The sequence below is a fragment of the Oryx dammah genome, unplaced genomic scaffold (genome assembly GCF_014754425.2).
Source record: "Oryx dammah isolate SB20612 unplaced genomic scaffold, SCBI_Odam_1.1 HiC_scaffold_10, whole genome shotgun sequence".
In the NCBI taxonomy this organism is placed as follows: Eukaryota; Metazoa; Chordata; class Mammalia; order Artiodactyla; family Bovidae; genus Oryx; species Oryx dammah.
Window position 1 is genome coordinate 21,461,385 of NW_024070194.1, and position 22,072 is coordinate 21,483,456.

Below are 22,072 nucleotides of genomic sequence, written 5' to 3' on the forward strand. Positions count from 1 at the left end.
TCCCTCTTGGCCTCCACTGTTCACAAGCAAAGGGGAGATGATTTCTCTGGAGGGTACCTCTGGGTCCCATCTTACCTTTCGACCCTCACACGCCCACCCTTTCGAAGCACTAGGGGCACAACCATGGAGACAGATGAGGGTCTCGGGTCCCCCAAAGAGAGGAAAGGATGCCCCTCACCCTGGCTCTCCTCTCTGCAGGGCCCACGGACCTCAGCATGAAAGGCGGGGCCTCTACCACCTCCACCACGCCCACGCCCACCCCCTCCAGCAACAGCACCAGCCGGACCATGCCCACCGCCCAGCTCAGCCCCACCGAGATCAGCGCCGTGCGGCAGCTTATCGCCGGCTACCGAGAGTCCGCCGCCTTCCTGCTGCGCTCGGCAGATGAACTGGAAAACCTCATTTTGCAGCAGAACTGACCCTGCGGCTGGTGGAGTGCACTACCCTAGAGAAGGAGGCTCTCCCAGCCCTGGACCGGCTTCCTGCCTCACCAGTTTGGTACCTTTTGTTTTTTGAAAGAGGTGGATCCAAAAGAGCTGTTTCTAAGCCACACTCCAAGCGCCTGAGACTCTGGGCACAAGGACACTTTTTTTTTTTTTGGAATCTCACCACACGGGTGCTCTGACCTGCTTGGAAGAGGCCAACGGGGCAGCTTCGGAAGGGCTGGGCTCCTCCTCCCCAACGAGGCGCTGGGGCCACAGCTCTGTGTAGAATCATCTTCGTGGGCCCTGATGTTAGACCCCCCCCACCCCCAGATAATTACCTTTCAAGTCTTAGGTGAGCAGAATCGCATATTTATTGAGAAAAACAAAGTGGACCCTTTCTTCCTCTCCCCTTAGTAATTTATTTTTCTGAAAATGGATTCTTTTGTGTTTGTACAGATTGCCAGTCTGTGTGTGTCTGATCAGAAGGCTGTGTCCCTGTGACCTAACGTTCCATATCACTACACTGGCACGGGCTGGGGGCCGGCAGGGCGGGGCGGCGGGGGCACCGGGCTGGTCAGCTCTGAGTGCCCGGCACCGCCAAGCAGGAGGGCCTCACCCACACCCACTGCAGAGCAAAGACAGAAAAAAATGGCTCCCCTCCCCCCCACCCCCACAGACGCTCCAGGCACACGGTCACCCGTATTCTACCTCACACTCCAGCGTGGGCTTTTCCAGGGTGTGCCCCGAGCCTGTTCTGAACGGCTGTCTCCCACCTCCCCCACAAGGGTGTCTGCCCGGGAGCTAAGTCCAGAGGGGGAGGCCAGGAGCTGGAGCCCTGGGAGGACCTTGGCCCAAGAGAGTCACTGCGCGCTGTCCCCTGGCCTCGGCGCTTGACGGGACAGAGAGCTGGGAGATGGCAGCTGGTCAGCAGGGCCCTTGCCCTCAGCCTGCCCCAGGGGCCAGGTCTGCACACTTCTCTGCACAGGCTCTGGCCCCTCGGACACTTGCAGCCTTGAAGGGACCCCTGTTTCTTCAGGGACCCTAGCTGTCAGAAAAGGCAGCTGTGAGCTACCAGGCGGACTGCAGCTCCCTCCCCCATGCTCCCGTGGTTGGAGTAAAAGGGACCACCAGAGAAATGGAGAAGCCACTGGGGTTCTCCAAGGACCAGCCCTTCTGAAGGGGCCAGTCCTAGAAGAAACCCATAATCCCTGGAGTGTGAGAAAGGGCAAACAAAAGGCTGGCCTGGTTTCCTTCCTCCCCAATAGGCACTTCCTCTTGCTCAGTGCAATACCTACCAGTGCTGCTAAAACCAGGGATTTGCCCAGACCTCACAAGGCCCTCAGGGCCTCTCCGTGCAACACTCCGTAGCCATGACAGCAGCTCTCTGCTGCCCACCCCTGCCCAGATGGCAGAAGCCCTCTGTTGCCTTTCCTCCCTCAGAGCAAAGAGGTCCCAGGGGAGCCCGGGCCAAGGGGACCCTAGGGTCGAGAGCCACTCGACCCCAAAGCAGTCACCCCCTCCCAAACCAGCTTTTCTGCAGCCAGCTGCCTGCCGGCACTGTGGCAGACCGCCCTCAGGAGGGGTAGGGAGAGGGTTCCAGTGAGGACGCCTCCCCCTCTTCAGATCCAGGACTTGAGCTGTGGGCCCCGGATTCCAGAAAGTCGGAAGGGCAGGGGGGTCCTGCCCCCGCCCGCTTGCTTCCAGCCCCTGGAGATTGAGGGTGGCCTTTTCTCTCTCAAGTGGCCTCCAGCACCCCACCTGGCCACACCACCTCTGCCTTCCACCTGACCAGTCCCCAGGCTCCGGTCAGGACACCGAGACCTGCCGCCCTCAGCACAGCACAAGCTCCGGTGCCCGAGGCCACCCCCACGCCCCAGCGTCCACACGTCCAGCCCCCACCTGCTCAGTACTACTCCCGGACGTTTGCATTTATGTAAATATTTATTTTTGTGTGTGAACGATACAACAAATCAGTAGATCTTTTGCAAAATGTTACCCCAGGCAATTTGTGAAAATCTTAATGTTGAAAACTGGCAGAGACAATCGCCGCCTTACTTAGAATTCTTGATATCAACTGCTTAACATGTCGTTTCTCCTCCCGGAGGCAGTACCCGGGCCAGGCAAGAATGGTTCACTTCTCTTGAGAGACAGGAGTGAGAAAGATTGGGGAAGGGGCTCCCGCCACCCCCGACACAAGGGATTCGATGTGAAGATCGGTATAGGCTACAGTGTGAAGCCGTGGTTTTGAGTCAAGCTTGTCCTAACTGACCACCTTCAGCAGCCTGAGCACCGCTGTAAACAGTGGAGGTTCAGTGTGTGTCAGGGAGGAAATGAGCGCTAGTGGTCAGGGTCCACTGGGGCTTCCAGAGCCCCTCCAGGACAGTGGGTCCCGTCACGATGACCCCACTTCTTGGTGGGCTCCTTCCTGGTGAAGCTCCACGTGAAGCTCTCGTGATGGCAGGATCAGGAGCAAGTTACTGTGTGGAAATAGGATATTCCATTAGCTAGTCCAGTCAGGGAACTTGTTCAGTTTCGTTTTTGTTTTAAAAGACACAGCGTCAACCCCATCCCTTTCCTCCTGACTTGGGAGAGCACCAAAGAGCTGGCTCTGCGGAACCTCGCTCGCTGCTGTTCCCCCACCCCGGGGGCTGCCATCTCCCCGAGGGAGCGCCCACAGCCAGTTCTTACGGAGGGCCTCAGGGCACAGATTGATGACTTGGGATCCTAAGTTTAAAAGGAAATGCTAGAGTAGTACACCAGTTCCAGAGTCTTCGCAGGGGGCTAATCCCACGAGGTTGGAATCAGAGGAGAAGTGGGGATTTGGTCTTGGTGGTGGATCATCTTAGTAGACCAGTAAGAGTATAACCCATCTACAGTTCATTTCGTCGTCGCCACTCAGTTTATACCCAAGGACAGTGTTGAGGGGGAGGGGGACCGGCAGCGGGGTTAGAAAGGTTTTAGAGGATTTCAAACAGGAGGAACCCAGCCATCCCAATCCCCAAGGGCCACTTTCCACTCCAGGGGTGGTTACAGGATTAACTACCAGTTCATTTTCAAAATGCTGCTTTGAACTCAGAGGGTTGATACTTTTAATTTGTAATTTTTTGTAAAACTTTTTACAAGATAGTAAAGTATTTCACCAGAATACCAGTTTCAATCCGTCCATGGTCTGATTTTTATATAATTTAGTGGTGCTTTAGAAACTTTGTTTTTGTTGTTTCTGAGCTAAACAGCTCAGCCCTTTTTCGCCTGTATCTACCTAAGACCAATGTGAACCTTTGTATTTTTGCTCCTAATTTTGGACTCAGTGAAAGTGTACTGTTTACATGTACAGATGCCCCGGTCCCTGTGTGTCCTGCAAGACTCGCTCCCGAGGAGGAAGGTGCACCTCACTAGGCTCATCTGCTTAGCAAAGCCACAAGACAAAAACCTCTCACGTCTGACCTATGTTTCCACCTAAAAACAAAAACAAAAAAACCCTACACCACACGGAACTCAGATTTGCTGAAAAATACTTTTCTAAGCTCAGAAAAATCTCTGTGCGGCAGATGGCCATGTGCCTGTCATGTGGTCCACTTAAGAGCAGGCTCAGGAGGGAGGCTTCTTGGCGGCAGCGGGTGGGTAACCGCGTGCACTCATGAGATGGGGCGCAGGGCTTGGCCGCAGAGCTGGGGCGGAAAGAGCTCCTCTCCCGGCAGCCTGGGAATGGGGAGGCCATGCTAACTCATAGGACCTTTAGGATCAAGCCACCCAAGGTTCAGGGACAACCCAAGAGGGTTGCCAATTCCTTCAGACATATTTGGGAAGAGGCCAAGTTCTCTACCTGAGATGAGTTTTAAGACTTTCCAATGCAGATGGCAGAAGCATTTCTTCAGGGTCCCCTAGAGGCAGCTGGTTCATGAGGCATGACCTCTGGGGAGGGGCAGGGGGCTCCAGACAGTAAGCATATGGCACTTAAGGCAAACAGCAGATGGCACCAACTTTTTAAAGGTGACTCTATTACTTCGTCAATGGCTTCACCTCTAAATTATATTTTTACAGATATGCACCTATGCAACTTAATGTGGCTCTTCTAAGCAGGTGAGGACTTCCTCCTCAATGCTCTATAAAAATGATTTGTGTTCTCTATAGTGAGTTTTTCCAGTAAATGTGGCTTAATATTTTAATTCTTAGAATGTGTCTTCTCTATGTGATGCAACTCAATTCTGTTTTGTTTGTGGAATGACTAGCACAGGCCAACTCCCTCTCCCCTCACTTAACAAAAGACCAATGAGCTGTTAATCGAGCTGTTATCTCCATGGTATTACTTGCTAAATGCACTGATTTCATAAGTATGTGGAATCCTTTTTCTTTTGAATCTGTATATCATATATAAGACTGAATCTACTTAATAAACACTGAATAACAAACCGAATGCTTTATTTCCACGGTGTCCTGTCCACAAGAGCATGGCCGGCCAGTTCTGTTCCCTCCAGCTTGTTTGGCCCCAAAACAACCCTTCAACCAGTAGCCAATCAACGAGCATACAGAAGATCCTTGCTAGATTCTGAACAAATGAACTGGTCACTTTTTTTTTGGCGCCTCACCCATCAGAAACGGAAAGAAATGGACCTTTCCTGGTCCTCATCACGTGCTCAGCACAGGCACACACCAAATTGAAATCTCATGTCTCGTGGCCACCTGCCCAGGGAGGTGCTCTAGCCCTATTTGCAGGTAAAGAAGAGGGCACGCCAAGTGCACACCTCACCTGAATGTGGCCAGTGCTCAAGCAAGGTCTTAGATGCAGCCGTTTTCTGGCAAACCATCCTTTCCCACTCCCATTCCCTGTAAGGGCGCAGTTCTTCAATGGGCTGAAACCAGACTCAGGCGGCAGTCGGAGTCGCTAAGCACAGGCTGGGGAAACCGAGGAAACACTGTCCCTGGTCCTGAACCATCAGGACTTGACACTCCATTTGACCAAAACCTGGGATCCCATCTTAAAGGAAGCAAAAGAGCTGCTTTTTCTTTCAAAGACGTTGACTTGTGTGCAGCCTTTTTTTTTTTTCATCCAACATACAATTGAGGTTAAACTTTAAGGAAAACTTGCAGCAACTGACTGGGGCCAAACCCGACTGTCACAAGTTTAAAAGCAATTCTGCAGGAGTTAAAAGCATAAATACAACTGTTACTATTGCATGTATGCACACACACTATATGGCAGTTTTTCTGAAAACATTTTTTTTGTAATGATGAATCTTTTTTTAAAAAAGTGAAACTCTATGCAGTAGCCAAATATATCAAATAGATAAAAGGAGAGGGGTCCACAGTTTTAGTCTAGACCCTGGGACCACAAATCCCACACCCTCTCCTGGGACAACACAGCAGGCCACACGCATGCAGTCTGCGCTGGCCCAGTGGGAAGCACTTACCTCCAGGTGAAGTCACAGCAGTACGGGCCCTGGGATCCGAGACGCTTGTGGACAGAGAAGGGCTGGCTCCAGTCTGGCTCCTTGAAATGGGGCTCCCGAGCACTGGAGCACTGGCATGGCGTGGAGAGCGCAACATCAAACGGGTGCCCCTGTCGTCAACAATGAGCTCAAGGCCACTCAGTGACTGAGCAGGCGAAGCTCAGCGGACTCGACCAGGGGGGTGGGAGGCTGTCCGCAGTTTTAAAGTAATTTAAATGCATTGAGGAAGCTCAGTAGTTACAGGAAACTGAAGGAGAATCCCTTGCAGGGGGATGCAAAGTCATCTCTCCCCTCTTCTGTATAAACCCAGCTCTTACTAGGTTTAGTATCAGTCAGCGGGGTTCTTCATTCTTCAGTGAGGAGCTCCAGCTGCCAGGGCAGGGTGCAGGGTGCTCGTAACCCATCTGAAATAATACAGACCACTTTGTGCGTGCACTTTGTGCGTGCGTGCGTGCGCACACGTGCACTCCTGGGGGAAGAAGGTCCAGAGCTCCCACTCAGCTCTCAAAGGAGTCTGTGTTCCCAAGAAAGTTAAGAACCACTGCACCGACAGCTGTCACTTTTTTCCTCAAAAAACTTCCATCTACATCTTCTGGTTCTCAAGAGATGTTCATTCCAGGCTTTCAAAATGATGTGCAAAGACTTGAGGACGCACAGATCACTGGCACTGTTTGGTTTCAAATATTAACCTCCAGGGTCACAGAGCCTATCTGCTCCATCAATTTAAATGGCACCCACCCACACATACAGCCTGGGCCACCTCCTCTCAGGGCCCAGGGCAGGCAGATGCTTTGGTTCCTGAGGCCCAAGGGACTGAGTGTACACACACACACACACACAAGAACACATGTACATGCAAGCACCCCTCTCAAGCAGGGTCTGACTTTCACATGAGCAGACTGAACAGGAAGCCAGCAGATGAGCCTGTGCCAGGCCAGTAAGACAGCACTCCTTCCAAATTCTCAAAGTCTGTTTCCTCGTCCTTTGGACCATGAGTTAAGCAAGCCTCTCCTCCCAAGGACCCATCTCTTAACCCAGGACTACACACTCAACCATAGAGAGATGTCCGCTCTGCCTGCCCCAGCACTCAGCAGGCCACATGGGTCCCCTCTCCATAGCTCCTCTCTGGGGTGAGGGTCAGACAGGCACCCGGAACTATACTGTGCTCTCCCGTGCATTCACAGAGCCAGGGGCTTGGCCTGGGACACGTGAACAGGCTGGAGCACCCACTAGGCATCGCACACTAGTTTTATGAAGCGGCAACCAGTAACCCAAATCAGAGACGAGAGAGGTACCAGAGGCCGAGTGACTTGCCCCTTCCATGGTACTGGCAGGCAGCCAGGCCCTCTCGAAACCATTCCACCCTCCTGATGAGATGCAAGGCTTTGACTGCGTTCTAAGCAGCTGCAGAAGTGAGCAAATTCCGAGACGTGAAGGCACGAGCACGTCACCGCCGCCAGTCACCTGTCACCACAAAGCCCCCGACCTTGACTTTTCCACCCACACCTTGATCAGACAGCAGCACCACAGAATCACAGCTCGTTACTGCCCCACACGCGAGGTCCACACGCGAGGTCTACTTTCTCCGATTCACAGGAAACAAATGGCTACGAACTTCAGTTAACCTTTAAAGTCAAAGGTCTTCTATCCACTCAGGCTCATCAACCAGCACCAGACCCCGTATCTCAGGCCAGCCCCACCCTCACCGCTGCTTGTCACCCTCCCCACAGATACCCAGGAACCGCAGGCAACCTCAGGTTCAGCGAGGCAGTCAGGATGAAGAGCTGTGGAGGGATGTCATAGTTCACGACTGGACTCTCAAGAGGAAAGGAACCTCACTGCTGACATGGGATTTCTGCTTTCCAGGCCACAGTGGATAATGGGTGTGTTCACCACCTCACGCACAGGGTGTGAAGACCCGCGGCACTGACAAGTCACACCTTCGGAACCCACGTCACAAAAGAACTCCGCACACAAAGACGTCGGCTCCAACGCCGAGGTGAGGCGAGCCAGTTTCCTCCCCCTCAGCCTGACCTTCCTCCCAGCCCAGCGAGACGGCCGCAGAAGACGACAGAGACCACAAGTGCACGTTGTACAGGTTTATTTTTCCAAGACCACAGAGACATACAAGAGCAGTGCTTTCCCTGGCGGACCAGTTTCCAACTGTCCCCTCGAGTGGCCCCAAAGGTCACAGCAGAAGGAAGAAGAGGCTCACACACGCTTGGGCCTCTGCTCCCTGTCTTTGGTAAACAAGACTCTGAAAGTTGACAACTGGGACTTGGCCAATACTGCACTGAAATCACGACGTCTTTGCCAACTTCCCACTCGTGCTGCAGATGACACAAATGCCACACTGGAGGAAAAGTGGGGGAAAGACAAGACCTTCCAGATGAAATGAGGCTTGCTGAAGTCATACCAATTTCACAGCTCACACAGACGCACTCGCACAGGGAGACCTAAGTTCAACCAGGAGAATGCTCAACTCACAACTCGAGGTACAAGATAAGGCAGGAAGCAGGGAGGTGAGACAGCTCTGGAGACATCTACTTGCTGGGAACATGTTGAGAGAGAGGCCGGAGGCTGGCACAGCTGCTTCTTCCTTAACCTGCTGTCACAGGTGTGTCCAGTGGAGCCCTGTGGCCCCAGGAGAGTGTGGTCCCGGGTTACTGCAGACAGGTGGTGAGCCTGGAGCTGGGAACGGAAGGCCCACCTGGGGGCTGCCCAGGGCGCTCACCCGAGAATCCAGAAGCACTTAACACTGGTGGTGGTGATTTGTCACACACGGCAGCGAGCTGCCAGTGAAGGCTGGAGAAGAGACGAGGAGCAAGACACGTTTGCCCAGCAACGAGTGGCCAGGCTGCCGGTGGCTCTGCAGCTGCAGCAGGTCCAGCGGCTGACCGGTGACCAGACACCGGGACAACTGGCAGGTCGTTAAGTCAATCACTCCACCCCTCGTGCTGGGCGGCACAGCACGCAGTGGCTCTGACACGGGTGGAGAGAAGTCAATTACACCACTTTAATGCAACGATGCTGAAGACGCGAAATAAGGGAGAGTCGTTCGTGTTCTGTACAATACATCCATTTACAGAATCGGCCAGTACTGTGTACAACATATAAATATATGGTAAAACATCAGAGGTGCATAGAGCATACTTACAGAAGCCAAAAGTTCACTTTATACATCCAAGGATAAAGAGTTAAAAATATAAAAATAAGAAAAACACACTGCTTTGAAATGTAAAATGACTTTCACATACACAGGTGTGTTGGAGATGCCCAATCCCACAGAGTCCAAAGTGATGCCCAAGCTGTTGCGCAGATGAATTCACCTGCCAAACGTCTGGACACCTGACTTACAAGGAGGAAAGACAATCCTAGCCCTGACCTGTTGTCCAAGCAGGTCTGTTCGAGGTTCCAAAAGCTCCTGCAGGCCAGTGGGTTATTCAGAGACAGGGCAAATTGGCCTCAGCAACAGAACCGAAGATCACACTGGCTCCATCAACTGGCAAATGACTGGCTGTGACCCTGAGGTCAGCAGGTGCTTAAGCCCCCTGGTGGGCACTGCTGGGAGCTGCTTTAACCCTGTGCTGGCTTCTTCCCCATCAACTCCCCAGAGGAGCAGCTGCAGGAAAGACGGAGGGGGCAGTGGAAGACTGACATTTCTACTCAGTTCAGGTAGGTTAGTCCCCTGGGTGGAGAACACAACCTTCTCGCTTCAGTTTCAAGACCCTCCAAGTCTCAGGGAGGCTCCCCCACATCGCACCAGGCTCTGTCTCTGTGACGAGAGCTCGGGCTAGCTGGCCGGCCTCGGGCAGCCCAGCGAGCTGCCCTGCAGGAAACCCTTCCAGCAAGACCCAAAGGGCCGCCAAGTAGCCAAGGGGCTTTAGCACTGTAGATTTCAGGGAGCAGCAAGAGAACTCTTGCCTAGAGAGACAGAGTCTGTTTTATCAATGATATTCTGTATACAGATTTAAGATCCATCATTATCAAAATACACACACTAAATATACAACTTTTCCCATGGCCATAATTTATTATCTCACCACAAGGCACAATACACAGAGCTTTGAGGGTCCAATACAGTCATCGTGACAGAACGCACCGCAGCCCTGGCACATGATCATGGCTTTCAGGCTGCACGCACACTGGAGCGAGATGCTTTCCACTGTGCTGCTGTCGGTGAACATTTGCAAGGAGAGGGATGCACTGTGGCTTGCACCAAAGTTTGCTTTGTGGCTCAGCTGCACCACACTTCCGGCCAGGCCTTTGGGAAAGTGGGGGGAGCCGGAGGAATAATTAAAGCTGGTGGAACTTAGCTGGAGTTTGGAAAGCTTCCCATAAAATGCCTGCTTGATGTTGAGTTGGGAGGGGATGGAAGAAGGCTCCAGAGGCTGACTGAGCCCTTTCCCGGGCTCCCGGGGTAATTTCCAGAAGGGCAAATCAAGGACAAAGGGCATCCCTTGCAAGTGATCCACCAGCTCCCGGGGACCAGGCCCCACTGCCTTTCTGTTCTCTGCATCCGCCTTGAGAGGCCCTCCACCAAAAGTCTTCTCGCTCTTGATGCTGCCAACAGAGGCAGGTGGTGGCTTTGGGACCCAGTCTTCCCTGGCAGTCTGTACCCCACCAGACAGAGAGGTTTTGCCTGGCCCTGACTTCCTATTGGGAAAAGCGGGAGGGGCATCCGCAGGCAGTGGCGTCGGCTCCGCCAGCCGGGGGCACTGAAGGGCTGCAGCCACGTTCTTGGAGCCAAAGAGCTTCTTCCCTTGGCCTCCTGCACTGTTCTGATCCCCCAAGGCCCGACCTGCCGGATCGGGACCCGAGGAGACGGCATTTGGAGATGAGAAAAGAGGGGCTCTCGAGGTAGTGAGATTTCCCAGACTCACACCTGGGGCAGCAGTTGAAATACTGCACTGGGACAGGTCACGGGCTTCCTTCTGATCTTCAAAACTGAAGGGAGGTAACTGCTCTTTGAAATCCACTTCTGCTTTCCCAGAGGCAGCCACTGGATTGGTCACTGGATATAGAGAGTCTAAACTCGGGGCATTCTTGGACATCTTTAGGGGTGCCCCAGAAGCCTGGCTGGCCTCCAGCCGGGCAAAGCCGGTACTTGCTTCACAGCTCTCAGGTAGCAGAGACTCTGGACTGCTTTTGCCAACTTCGCACCTGTTCTCCCCAGGATCCTGCAATGACCCCACCCCCAGGGAGCCACCAGGGCTCTGCTCTGCCGTCAGTGGGAGTCGTAGGGGTTCGGGTTTGCTGCCGCCGTGGGCTGGAGGGAGAACCTTCTTGAGGGGCAAGTGGCCCTGCAGCAACTGCATCACAAGGGGGTTAGCAGCCTCCACGGAGGACGTGGGCCTGCCCAGGGACACAGGTCTCGGCTGGTACTCGGGACTGGCCAGCAGCAGGGAGTCCGGAATCTTTGGGGGAACTGCACACACTCGAGACACCCAGCTCTGAGAAGCAACCATCCCATCTGTCCTGGGGACCAGACTCAGGTCGCCATTCACCTTGGAGAGCGAGGCACAGCGGTTCCGGTTGTGTTTCTCACCCTGCTCTGCCACCAAGGACCTCTTCAGCCCCAAGGCTGCACTAGGCTCGGCCTCACTGCTGTCCTCGGAGAGGTGGCCCTCACAGTCAGAGGCAGTGTCTGTGGACTCGCTGTGAGGACTCAGGGCTTCCAAGTCTCCATTGACTCTGGGCTTGTCACCATCCAGCTGTTTGCAGTCGCTGCCACTGCTGTCAACACAACCAGAGGGCACTGTCCAGGGTGAACCCAAGCAGACGGGCGGATCCAGACCCTCCTCTGCTGTCAAGCTCACAGGCGATGCCAGGATGAGGGGGGCCGCTTTTTCCCACTTCTCTCTGACCTGGGACTTAGCGGATGGGACCTCTTCTCTGGAGTCGGGCTCAGATTGTCCCGCTGCCTCGTCATCTGACAGGCCAGGCCTCCAAGGAGCAGCACCAGGGGAGACAGGAGCCTCAGTTTTCAAGTTTTCCTGTCTAGAAGCACTTTCCCTTGTGGGTGGGCCCGAGTCATCAAGTTCTGATTCATCATCAAATGGTCTGTCTTGCAGGCAACTGGCCAAGGATGATTCGGGGATGGAACTGGGGGTCACGTTCACAGCATCCTTCATGGTGGGATTACTGCCACTGTCTGGAGCCTGGCCAGTTCCTTCTTCTAATCCAACAGGCCTCACCAGAGCCCGAACAGGACTGTTCTCTGAGGGGATCGAAGGTGCTGGCTCCTCATCACCCCTTTCCCAGGCAGTGGTACCAGACCCACGTTCAGTTCTACCTTCTGGATGCAACACAAGCTGCTCAACTAACCTCTCAGGTTCTGGGATTCTAGAGGGCAGTGGGGGCAAAGCCTGGCATGGCAGGTCCCGACTGGGTGCAACGGGGAGTTGGAAGGCATCTTCCAGCCCGCTGTTGGGGCCATCTAGGACCCTCTGCAGTGGGCAGCTCTTCCCCTTTCTAAGAGAAGCCAGGTCCTCTCTCCTGGCTCTGGACACGGCAGTTTCAGCCTGGGCATAATCCCCACTTAAAGGACAAGGCGGCAGTAGTTGTGTTCGCTGTAGATCTGACGCACGCTCTCCAGGGGCACTCGGGGCTCCCCGGGGCTCAGGGTGGCCACAGGCCTCACCACCATCACCACTGCCGCCGCCTCTGCCACCTCCCTCATCGGTGGCCCCGCCGCCACCTCCACCCGGGCCACCCCCACCTCCAATGGCAGTGGTGGCCGCCTCTCGATGGCAGTGGTGGCCTCTCGCCCCTCGGACCTGCAGAGCACGGGCTTTAATGTCTGCAAGGGTCCTGGCACCAGTCCAGCCCCGGCAGGAGGACTCCGTGATGGGGACGATGCGGGGACATATCTGGTAAGTGGGCTGACCTTTAACCACCCAGGGTGGTTTGATACGTGAAAGTTGAATCTGCAAGAGAAGAACAGAACAGTTTTAATTGACTGAGTGCTCTGACCTAGAAACTGTTAAGCTAAACTGGGATCCTGATGCTACTGCTGCTACTGCTAAGTCACTTCAGTCATGTCCGACTGTGTGTGACCCCACAGACGGCAGCCCGTGAGGCTCCCCCGTCCCTGGGATTCTCCAGGCCAAGAACACTGGAGTGGGTTGCCATTTCCTTCTCCAATGCATGAAAGTGAAAGTGAAAGTGAAGTCTCTCAGTTGTGTCCAACCCTCAGCAACCCCATGGACTGCAGCCTTCCAGGCTCCTCCGTCCATGGGACTTTCCAGGCAAGAGTACTGGAGTGGGGTGCCACTGCCTTCTCCAAACTGGGACCCTAGTAGCTTAAAAGTCATGGCCTAGAGAATCAAATCATTTCATAGCTGTACAAGACATCACACCATTCTGAAGAGACACTGCTCAAGGGCTGTTAAGTGCCCTAATCCTAAATTTAATTTCTGGTGGGACAGTGCGAGTCACTACACAAAGAATCTACCACCACCTAGTAAAAGATTTTAAAACCCCTCAGGGTTCTGACTCGTAGAGATAATGGTGAACAACCAAGTGAAGAAGAGAAGAACCTTAGCCCTGGGCTATTCACGTTAGTCTCAAGAACAGCTCTCTATAGAGAGCTCTACACTCTCACATAATTAGCACAAGGGCCCAGGGCCTTCTGTCCCTATAAAGGAGCCCCACAAATCTCCTGTCTCTCAAAGGCCCAGGCGCAGGGCAGCCAGGATCACACAGCCACCTACCCGGATGGGCGGGACTTTGGGCTCCTCTTTGGTGGGCTGTGGCTTTTCGGGGTGAACACTTTCAATTGTGTTACGAAAGGACTGACGATCTTCAAGCCGGGGCTTCTTTTCGGGAAAGGAGGCAGAGGTCGCCTGCTCAAAGGATTTCCTCTTCTGATCCTTGGGTTCCTGATCCACGGTCTCCTGCAGCAAGCTGGGAATTCTGTCTGGAGACGCGGAGACACGTGCTGGGTCACTGGGACTGGGCTGGAGCCGGGAGGCCACAGTTTCCGCTGGGAATTCAGGACTCTCTGGGTTGGATGCTGCGGAGGACGTGCCAGGTGGGTGGGGGCTGGCCACCCCTGTTGCGTCGGTCTTAGCCTCCCCGTCCTTGTGGAGGGGGATGTCTAGTGCCACGGACTGTGTGTCTTTAGCGATCTCTGCTTGTTCTGGCTCCTGTCTTTTGTACAGATTCCTTCGGGCTCTGGTTCGAAGATCTGGCCGAGAGCGTTTCTTGAAATGCCCATCTCGCTGCCGGGTGGCTGGGCCACGCTGTGGTCGTGTTGATTCTGAGACACGCAGGTCACTCTTGATTTCAGCCTCCTCCTGGCCCACATTCTGCTGCAATGACTCTTCTTTGGTTAAACCCAACCTGCAAATCAAAGTCAGATCGTCAGCTACAGGGCAGAGAGAGCACATCTACTACGTATGACATACACTCAGATACTAGAATTCTCAGAACAAAACCAATCTGCATGGTAACTATGTGAAATCCTATGTCAGCTTCCTCACAAATGGCATCAGGTCAAATGAGAGTCCCTGCAATCTCCAGCTTTCAGGAAACATAGCAACACGCACAGCTTTGAAAACACCTGCTCTGCCCACCCCCCACCCACCATCCGCAGAAGCCACACAACTCATGGCGCCCAGAGCCTTACTTCTGTCCATAGTAGTCTTCGAAAAACTTTTCTTTCCATTGTTCCACTTTCTTTTCCTTCTCCATTTCTTGTCGTATCCTGACCTGCATCTCATGAGTGAATTCACCTAGAGAGAAACAAAACTTTTTGAGTAGCATATTAAAGAGATTAATATGCCTCAGGAAAAGCCAAATCCTGCTGTTCTACCACGTCAGGAGTTTACAAAACAACACGTGGCTTTGGGGAGCTTGGAAATCATTCCCTACCCTTCACTATCTTCATGCTGGCTCCTGGCTCCCTCCCAGGCCCTCTCACGTCCTGCCCTTACTCAGGACAGAACTAACACGTCTATTATAACAGAAACTGACTCCTCGCTAGGGTCATCAGTCCTTGGAAAGCAAGCAACATACTGATCAGAAAAGCAAAACAAAACCAACAAAACCAATCAACATGAGAAGCGTTCTTACTCCACACATAGGGAGAAGTTAACAGAGCAGGCTGAGGCAGGCCTGCTGACAAGGTGGGCCCTTGGCTGACATCTGGGAAATTGGACTTCAGGAGGGTTTCCACCCCTTAGCTGACAGGAATGGCTCACTGTGCCTAAACAGTTTATGCAAACCAGATGGTTTAATGGTGAGCATCTGCTTTCCTTTGGGGAATCTCAAATTCAGGTATGCACCAAGCAGAGGCTTCCTACATGATCACCTCCCAATAAAAACACGAGGCACCAAGTTCTGGACGAGCTTCCTGGTAGACTACCCTTCACTTATATGTTCACAACTCCTTGCTGAGGGAGCTGAGCACATCCGGTGGGACTTTGCTGGGAAAGGACCTGGGGAGCGTGCGCCTGGTTTCCCTCATTTCCCTTTGCTGATTTTGATCTCTATTCTTTCCTGAAGTAAATTACAGCTGTGAGAACAACTATGGGCTAAGTTCTCCAAGCAAATCATCAAGCCGGGAGAGAGGTCCTGGGGACCTCCCAGCACAGTTTCCACGTAGCCTCCCCACAAAACTGAATTAAGAGAAGCTAACAATCAGGACTTCCCAGGAGGCCCTGTGGTTAGGACTCTGTGTTTCCACTGCAGGGGAAATGGGTTCAATCCTTGGTCAGGAAACTAAGATCCCACATACTGTGCAGCCAAAAAATATTACAGAGAAGCTAATACTCACTCCAAGTGACAATGTCTAAAAGGACAAGAGTACCTGGTGGAACTTAAAAAGCAGGTCAATGCCATGGTTACTGGAAAGAATAGGAGTTTACAGTTTTAATGATGAAGAGGCAACATAGATGAATATATATACACACAAAACAGTGAAAGCTAAAACACTCTTGTAGCTTCTTCAGAGCCATGGGGTACTATATCCACCATATCAATTAGAGAAAAGCCTGCTTTATACTCAATACTCCGTGAAAAAAAGATTATTGAAAAACAAGCATTTGGATTTTAAACACCAGGAGACAAGTGAGACCACACATGGCAGGCACCTCTCAAGCCACTGGGATGAGAATGTCTACTCACCGTCAGCCAGGCGTTCCCGCCAGCTCTGAGCTGCGTGGGTGAAAAACTCATTGTTCAGCGCACTACTGCTGAGACGTAACAGGCCATCAGTCCCCACCTAGAAGGAAAGAGGCCAAAAAAAAAAAAAAGGCACATGAATGAAAACAAACAATAACGAATCTTAGAAAGAGAACAGAAGCTGGTGCAGAGAGCGCACAGAGGAAGCCTCCCATCTATACCTGTCTGTCTACTTCGGGCAGGAGGAAGAGGAGCTGCTGCTGGAAGTGGGACGGCAGGGCATGGAAGGTCCGCGAGTTGATCAGGGCCCGGAGGTTGGTGTTGACAAGAATGGACCCAGGCGTCTCAAAATCTATCTCTTCCCCTCTGTTGCGCTTCATTTGACCTGTAATTTTTCAAGCCATAAGAAACAAAATGTAGATTTTCAGCTTCTTAAAGCAAAAAAGCCAATGCCAACTGAGGGAAAACTTTGGTGGCAGCACCCAAGCCTCCCAGAACTTATCTGCACACATTCTGCTCAATCGTTCAGTCTAGTCTAACCTATTGGCTACCATCGAACTTAAGAGAACACTTGGGCTGGCATCACCTCAGACAAGACTCTTGTAGCAGATTGTATCACAGCCTGAAGGGACACTCTTTCCAGAGAAACTCAGGCCAGGGGCAGACTCTGAACTTCCCTCCCAAAGCTGGAGAACAGGCTCCACAAAGTCAATGGGAGAAATTACGAAGTTGTCTAAAAGCAAACCTAGTGAGTGTCCTACAGAAAAATCTGCAGAAGTCTTCTGTGAAGGGACTGGAAAGGTCTGACCTCCAGGCAGAAAGGTAGCAAGAGTTGCTTAAAGCCCACTGAAATGTCAATGCCTCTCACAAAGGCCTCGGCCAATGGGATACAGACCTGTGAGACTGAAACGGAGCACTGCTGAGGAGCTGGGGAAGCTGCAGGACAGCAAGCCTTGCTGCCACTGGGGCAATGGCTTATTCTCATCCTCAGAAGCCAAGGTTAGTCTTCCTAATGGTTTCATGGGACCCTTCTACAAAAATCCAGCATGTGGGCTTTGAGACATAGAGCCAGAAGTAGCAAATGGCATACTAGCCTTGCTAAGAGCCCCACTGGGGGTAGGCGGTGCATGCTACTGAATTTATTTGCATGCCCCAAATGGATGGCTCCCACCCCACATACTGACTAGGTTATAAAAAAAGAGTGTCTGATGGAGACTACAGATGTGGAGAACAAACTTGGCAGGATGCTACCAAAGAAAGAAAACAAATGCTGGAATGCTCCACTGAGAAGTTCAGAAGCCATTTTCACTCACTTGAGCACTTTCTGAGCCATATCGAGGCAGGCAGAGGCTAGGCTCTTACAGGGACATACAAGAAGCACTGGGGTACCATCTCCGTCCACAGGGAGTCCTCTCAGTCTAGCAGAGAAAACTCTCTGTGAAATAACCAAACTACAAGCTGAAAGCCAAAGGAAATAAAAAAAAATAGAGGGCCACCCAAGAAGTAAAAACCATAGAAACTATAAAGGAAGTGGAGCAGAAGACATCATCATCTCTAGGCCTGCGGGGGCCCCTTACAGGTAGGGAAATGAGTGCCAAGCCACTCACCTGTGGCCGGCTTCCGGAAGCCTCTCAGGAGCGGGGCAGGGTCCCGGGCGAGCTCGGCCTGGCCACGGATAGCAGCGCTGCCCAGGGCCGGAGAGCCACCGCTGCTGCTGGACGGGCTGCCGCTCTCGCCATCGGCGTGGCGGCCCGAGAACCCTGAAGGCACAGCATTCCACGGGTCAAGAGCATCACGCGCCGCGCCCACGGCTCTCAGACAAGCTTACTTCTCCCAGCTCTCCCTGAGATGCTGCCAGCAATACCGGTGCTTCCACGGCCCAGCCTGGGGCTGTCAGAGATCACCACCTCCTGGTCTGGCTTTAAAATATCACGTAAGAATGCCAAACCGCTGTCTTTAGTTTGCACAGCACTGCACCTTTTACCAAGCACCTGCACACGCCTTCACCGGACCCTCACGACCGCCCCGTGAGGCCAAGGGGAGGGCGCCCAGCGGAGCCCGCGCCAGAACCTAGGTCGGGTCTCACCACCGTGGTGCGCCGCCCGTCAGAGGAGGGCTCCTGACTGCACTGGCTCAGCACTACCTGGGCCAGAAACTGCGGCTGGAGGGAGGCAGGCCCCAGGACCTGAGGAAGGAGCATCACAACCACGAGGTGGCACGTACCTGATGCTGATTCCACGTGGGCCCCGTTTACCTTCAGAGGAGTCAGGACAACTCGAGGCAGCATCACCCCTGTCTTTTTCTTCTGCTTGCTTGCCTGCTTCCCCAGAGAGAATACAAAAGGAGCCCGTGTCACCTGCAGGTCACACCAGCCGTCCCTCTCTGACCACTGTCTCCCCCGCTGTCTTGTAAAAGAGAATTAGTGTTCAACCAGTAGGGGCAGGTGATGCCGACTGCAGCAACGACTCAGGCTATGGAGCCACCATGCCAGGCATCATCCCATACTGAAAAGAATGCACTGTTATCCCCAATTTCCAGACAAAGAATCTACCCAAAGCTAATGAGTGGTGGGCCACAATTCAAACTACTGACTCCCAAGATCATGTTCTTTCTCCCCACCATTCTACTTCTCCCTGCATGTTCCCAGGTTTTTCATAAATACAAACGAAATCATCCATCCACAGTAAAAAGAAAAAACAAACCGCTCTGTTCTCAGATCTACTGTCCATTTTCCCTAAGGCCCACTTTCAAATGATACTAACAAGTGGAGACCACAGTGATTTTCTCCACACTTCAACATGCTCACTGAACACAGCAGGAGGAATTCTATCTTGTGCCTGCCTCTTTACCTACCCAACCCAGTCACGAAGCACTCCCACCTGTGAGGAAGCTCTGTAGCTGTCCCTGGGGTTGGAAAGAGACCGACTCTGAGATTCCGTAGAACAGGAAGCATTAGAAGATGTTTCATCGAGAGAAACTGGAAGAGAGGGAAGTAAAGGTTAGTCCCCAGCTCGACTGTTTGTGGCTCTTCACCCATCTTGTCAAAGGCACTTACCATCGTTTTCACCACTCACAGTGCTGGCTTCATTAGACCCACAGCTCTCCACATCAGCTGTGTCCTCTGGCTCCTCTCCCTCCACCACAGCTGGACTGCGAGACCACTGCAGGGCATCCTTCTGTGACAACAAAGCATGACTCAGGTAAGCAAAACCCTACAAATCCTACAAGCACAGCAGTCATTCCTAACTGTGTATTGCTTATAGAGAAGTGGGATTTAGAATACTGATTAAATTCCCATCCCTTTCTAACTGACCTCTTTCTTTGAAAATTCTTTTCATATATACATCAAGAAATTTAGATATAACTTTGCATCTAATCATCCATTAAACATTTATGAGGTGCCTCCTATAAGCTACACCATGCTAGTTTTGTGGTGGGGATGGGGTGGGACTAAGGAGAGGAATCAGAGCCCTGCCCCCAAATGAGGAGAGGAGAAAGTCCAAGCTGTAACAATACAAAGCACAGGGATAGAAGAGAGCAGGGGCAGCCCAGAACAGGGAGCATCTACTCACTGAGCTGGAGCAGAGAGGGTTTGGAGGTACAGAAACGGGATTAGGACCAGGGAGCTAAGTCTTCCCAGGAGATGGACTGCTTGGGCTGAGTTTTAAACAGCAGACATGTGACAAACTGGATGTGTGCGTAGGACAGAGAGCAAGCGGGTTGATGACTGTCATGACACTGTGCTGAGGGATTAAGACTGATTTATTTTACAGTCTCTGAAGGATATTAATCAGGAGAATGATCTGAGTTTCAGGAATTTCATTCCATTAACCATGGGAAGCCTGGAGGCAGGAAGAAGAGTTAAGACTATGACAGAAAGCCCTTGAAAAGGATAAAGATCTAAAGTAGGACAGCAGGAAAAAGGTTAGCGTGTAGAGGAGAGCGCCACTCCAAATTTCATCTCCTAACAAACATTTCTTCCAACAGTGTCTGTTCAAGAGTCTCAAATCAATATCCATTTCCAAGGAAAACTTAGGAGCTATCTTGAAGCCAGGAAGGAGTATGAATGAATACTGGGGGGTGGGGAGGAGGGGGAGCAGAAACAGACTGGGGTGAGGATGCCTTCTTTGAATAAAAATATGTGAAAAAGAATAGGCAAGGCTTCTTGGGGGGCCCAGGCGGTGTTCATTCGGCACGACAGCCATGGCCGGTCCCAGGGCTGCTTTCCGCTGCCTGGGGGTGCCTTGTTCAGAGCTGGGGCCTTAGGCTTGGCCTCCTATGGGGCGCATGGAGCCCAGTTTCCAAATGCCTATGGGAAGGAGCTCTTTGACAAGTCCAACAAACATCATTTCTTACACGGCCTGGCCCTGTTAGTGGTGTCCCTGTGCAGAAAGCCCCTCTGGGCTGGGTTACCACTAGCTTCTGGAACTACCTTATTCTGCACCACCTTTTACTACCAGGCTCTGAGTGGAGACCCCAGCTTCCAGAATTTGGCTCCTGTGGGAGGGAGCCTGCTACTCTTGGGCAGGCTTGCCTTGGCTCTTTGAGCTTTCTTGTGTTTAATTTCTGGGTAATTTTTTTTTTAGAATTAGAGCAGGGAAGGAATTAAAAGAGAAAGGCAAAAAAAAAAAAAAAAAAAGAATAGGCAAAATCATGATTATATCACTTAAAACCATGTCAAAAATTTACAAGGGAAACCCACAAAATTCTAACTCATTAATTCCATGGGTCCTTTGATCTACTATATAGTAGCCCTTACTTATCTTCAGGTTTCTTTAACCTTCCATGATCAACCATGGTTTAGAAACATTAAATGGAAAGTAACAGAAATAAAACAATCCATCAGTTTCAAACCGCCCGCTGTTCTGAGTAGTGGGGTGCAATCTCACGCTGTCCAGGTCTGACCCCCACCTGGAAAGTGGACTGTCTCTTTGTCTGGCATACCCTGCCCGTGAGTCGCTGAGTGGCCACTGCAGTTTTCAGATCGACAGTCATGGTTATTGCAGCACTTATGTTCAAGCAACTCTTATTTTACTTAGTAACGGCCCCAAGGGCAAACACGGTGCTGCTGGCACTCCTTACTGTCTGATTTATACTTTTTACTGTACCTAATATAAAAATTAAACTTTCTCATAGGCAAGTATGTATAGGTATATACAGAGCTAGGTACTACCCACAGTTTGAGGCATCCCCTTGGGGAGTCTTGGAATGTACTCCCCACCAGACAATGGGGGAACTACTGTAGTAAGTCTTCATCAATTTGTTTTCATGAATTTAAGCCAATATCATTCTGACCTAAATTAATAAAAACAAAATGGCTTTTTATATCTTTATTTCTTTTCCCTACCAACCATAAATGTGCCTCAAGGATCAAAAGCTAAAGAGTACTTTTAGTATTAATCTTGCAATGATGCTTATTGGCTGCCATGTTCTTAGAATGATGCAATAAATTTATTCCCTCAATCATACAGGCAGACTAACATAAAATACTCAATTTAATGAAAAAAGAGGTTTATTAATCATCAAAAAGGATCCCAAAACTCCAGTTCTGGCAAAAGTGTGGAGAAATCACAAATACTGTTGTTGAGAGTGAAAATGGTATTCAAAAGTTTATATACAGATAGTGAGTTAAGAAATCTGTGAGCAAAAATCTAAAAATGATATACTTTTTAACCCAACATCTCTAAGATTCATATAGGACATTATTTTAAAAAGGAAAAAATCAATCAATTGAACATTAAAATTAATATTCTGTTCAGCAAATAATTCCATTAATAGAGTAAAAAGGGCAGGCTACTCACAGAGCTGAGGAAGAGAGCTCCAACTCATATAACCAATGAAGAGCTTGTATCTAAACTGCCTAAGTCAAAAAAAAAAGCGACCCAGGGACTTCCCTGGCAGTCTGGTGGTTAGCACTCTGCACCTTCACTAAGGGGGCTCAGGCTTGATCCCTGGTTGGGGAACTAAGATCCCACATGCCATGAAGTGCAGTCAAAAAGAAAGAAGGAAAAGAAAGAAAGAAAAAGACAATCAGGAAGAAAAATAGGCAGACATGAATTAGGTACTATACCA

At 51.4% G+C, this 22,072-nt stretch overlaps 2 protein-coding genes, 1 long non-coding RNA gene and 1 pseudogene across 11 annotated transcripts in view; 2 read left to right on the forward strand and 2 right to left on the reverse strand.

Moving 5' to 3' along the window:
• Positions 1 to 4,839, forward strand: part of NOL4L (nucleolar protein 4 like) — a 131,866-nt gene extending 127,027 nt beyond the window's left edge. For both annotated transcript variants that reach the window (XM_040247555.1, XM_040247556.1), the window contains one exon: positions 199 to 4,839. In XM_040247555.1, the coding sequence (XP_040103489.1) occupies positions 199 to 419 (221 nt within the window). In that variant the 3' untranslated portion in view covers positions 420 to 4,839. The remainder of the gene's footprint in view (positions 1 to 198) is intronic.
• LOC120868740 lies at positions 587 to 6,591 on the reverse strand. The gene is made up of 2 exons (XR_005722303.1): positions 5,834 to 6,591; positions 587 to 2,902 (listed from the first exon to the last, which is right to left on the reverse strand). It is a non-coding gene; the product is annotated as an uncharacterized LOC120868740 (long non-coding RNA).
• Positions 6,592 to 7,956: 1,365 nt separating this feature from the next.
• ASXL1 (ASXL transcriptional regulator 1) overlaps positions 7,957 to 22,072 on the reverse strand; it is a 66,457-nt gene continuing 52,341 nt past the window's right edge. For 3 of the 8 annotated variants that reach the window (XM_040247559.1, XM_040247557.1, XM_040247561.1), the window contains 9 exons: positions 19,056 to 19,176; positions 18,880 to 18,977; positions 18,224 to 18,320; positions 17,608 to 17,760; positions 16,222 to 16,385; positions 16,004 to 16,100; positions 14,505 to 14,610; positions 13,588 to 14,218; positions 7,957 to 12,801 (listed from right to left, as the gene is read on the reverse strand). In XM_040247559.1, coding sequence (XP_040103493.1) covers positions 9,907 to 12,801; positions 13,588 to 14,218; positions 14,505 to 14,610; positions 16,004 to 16,100; positions 16,222 to 16,385; positions 17,608 to 17,760; positions 18,224 to 18,320; positions 18,880 to 18,977; positions 19,056 to 19,176 — 4,362 coding nt within the window. In that variant the 3' untranslated portion in view covers positions 7,957 to 9,906. Of the gene's footprint in view, positions 12,802 to 13,587; positions 14,219 to 14,504; positions 14,611 to 16,003; positions 16,101 to 16,221; positions 16,386 to 17,607; positions 17,920 to 18,223; positions 18,321 to 18,879; positions 18,978 to 19,055; positions 19,177 to 22,072 lie in introns of those variants that run through there. The other 5 variants (XM_040247560.1, XM_040247558.1, XM_040247563.1 and 2 more) reach the window with 4 other exon arrangements.
• LOC120868744 lies at positions 20,204 to 20,623 on the forward strand (annotated as a pseudogene).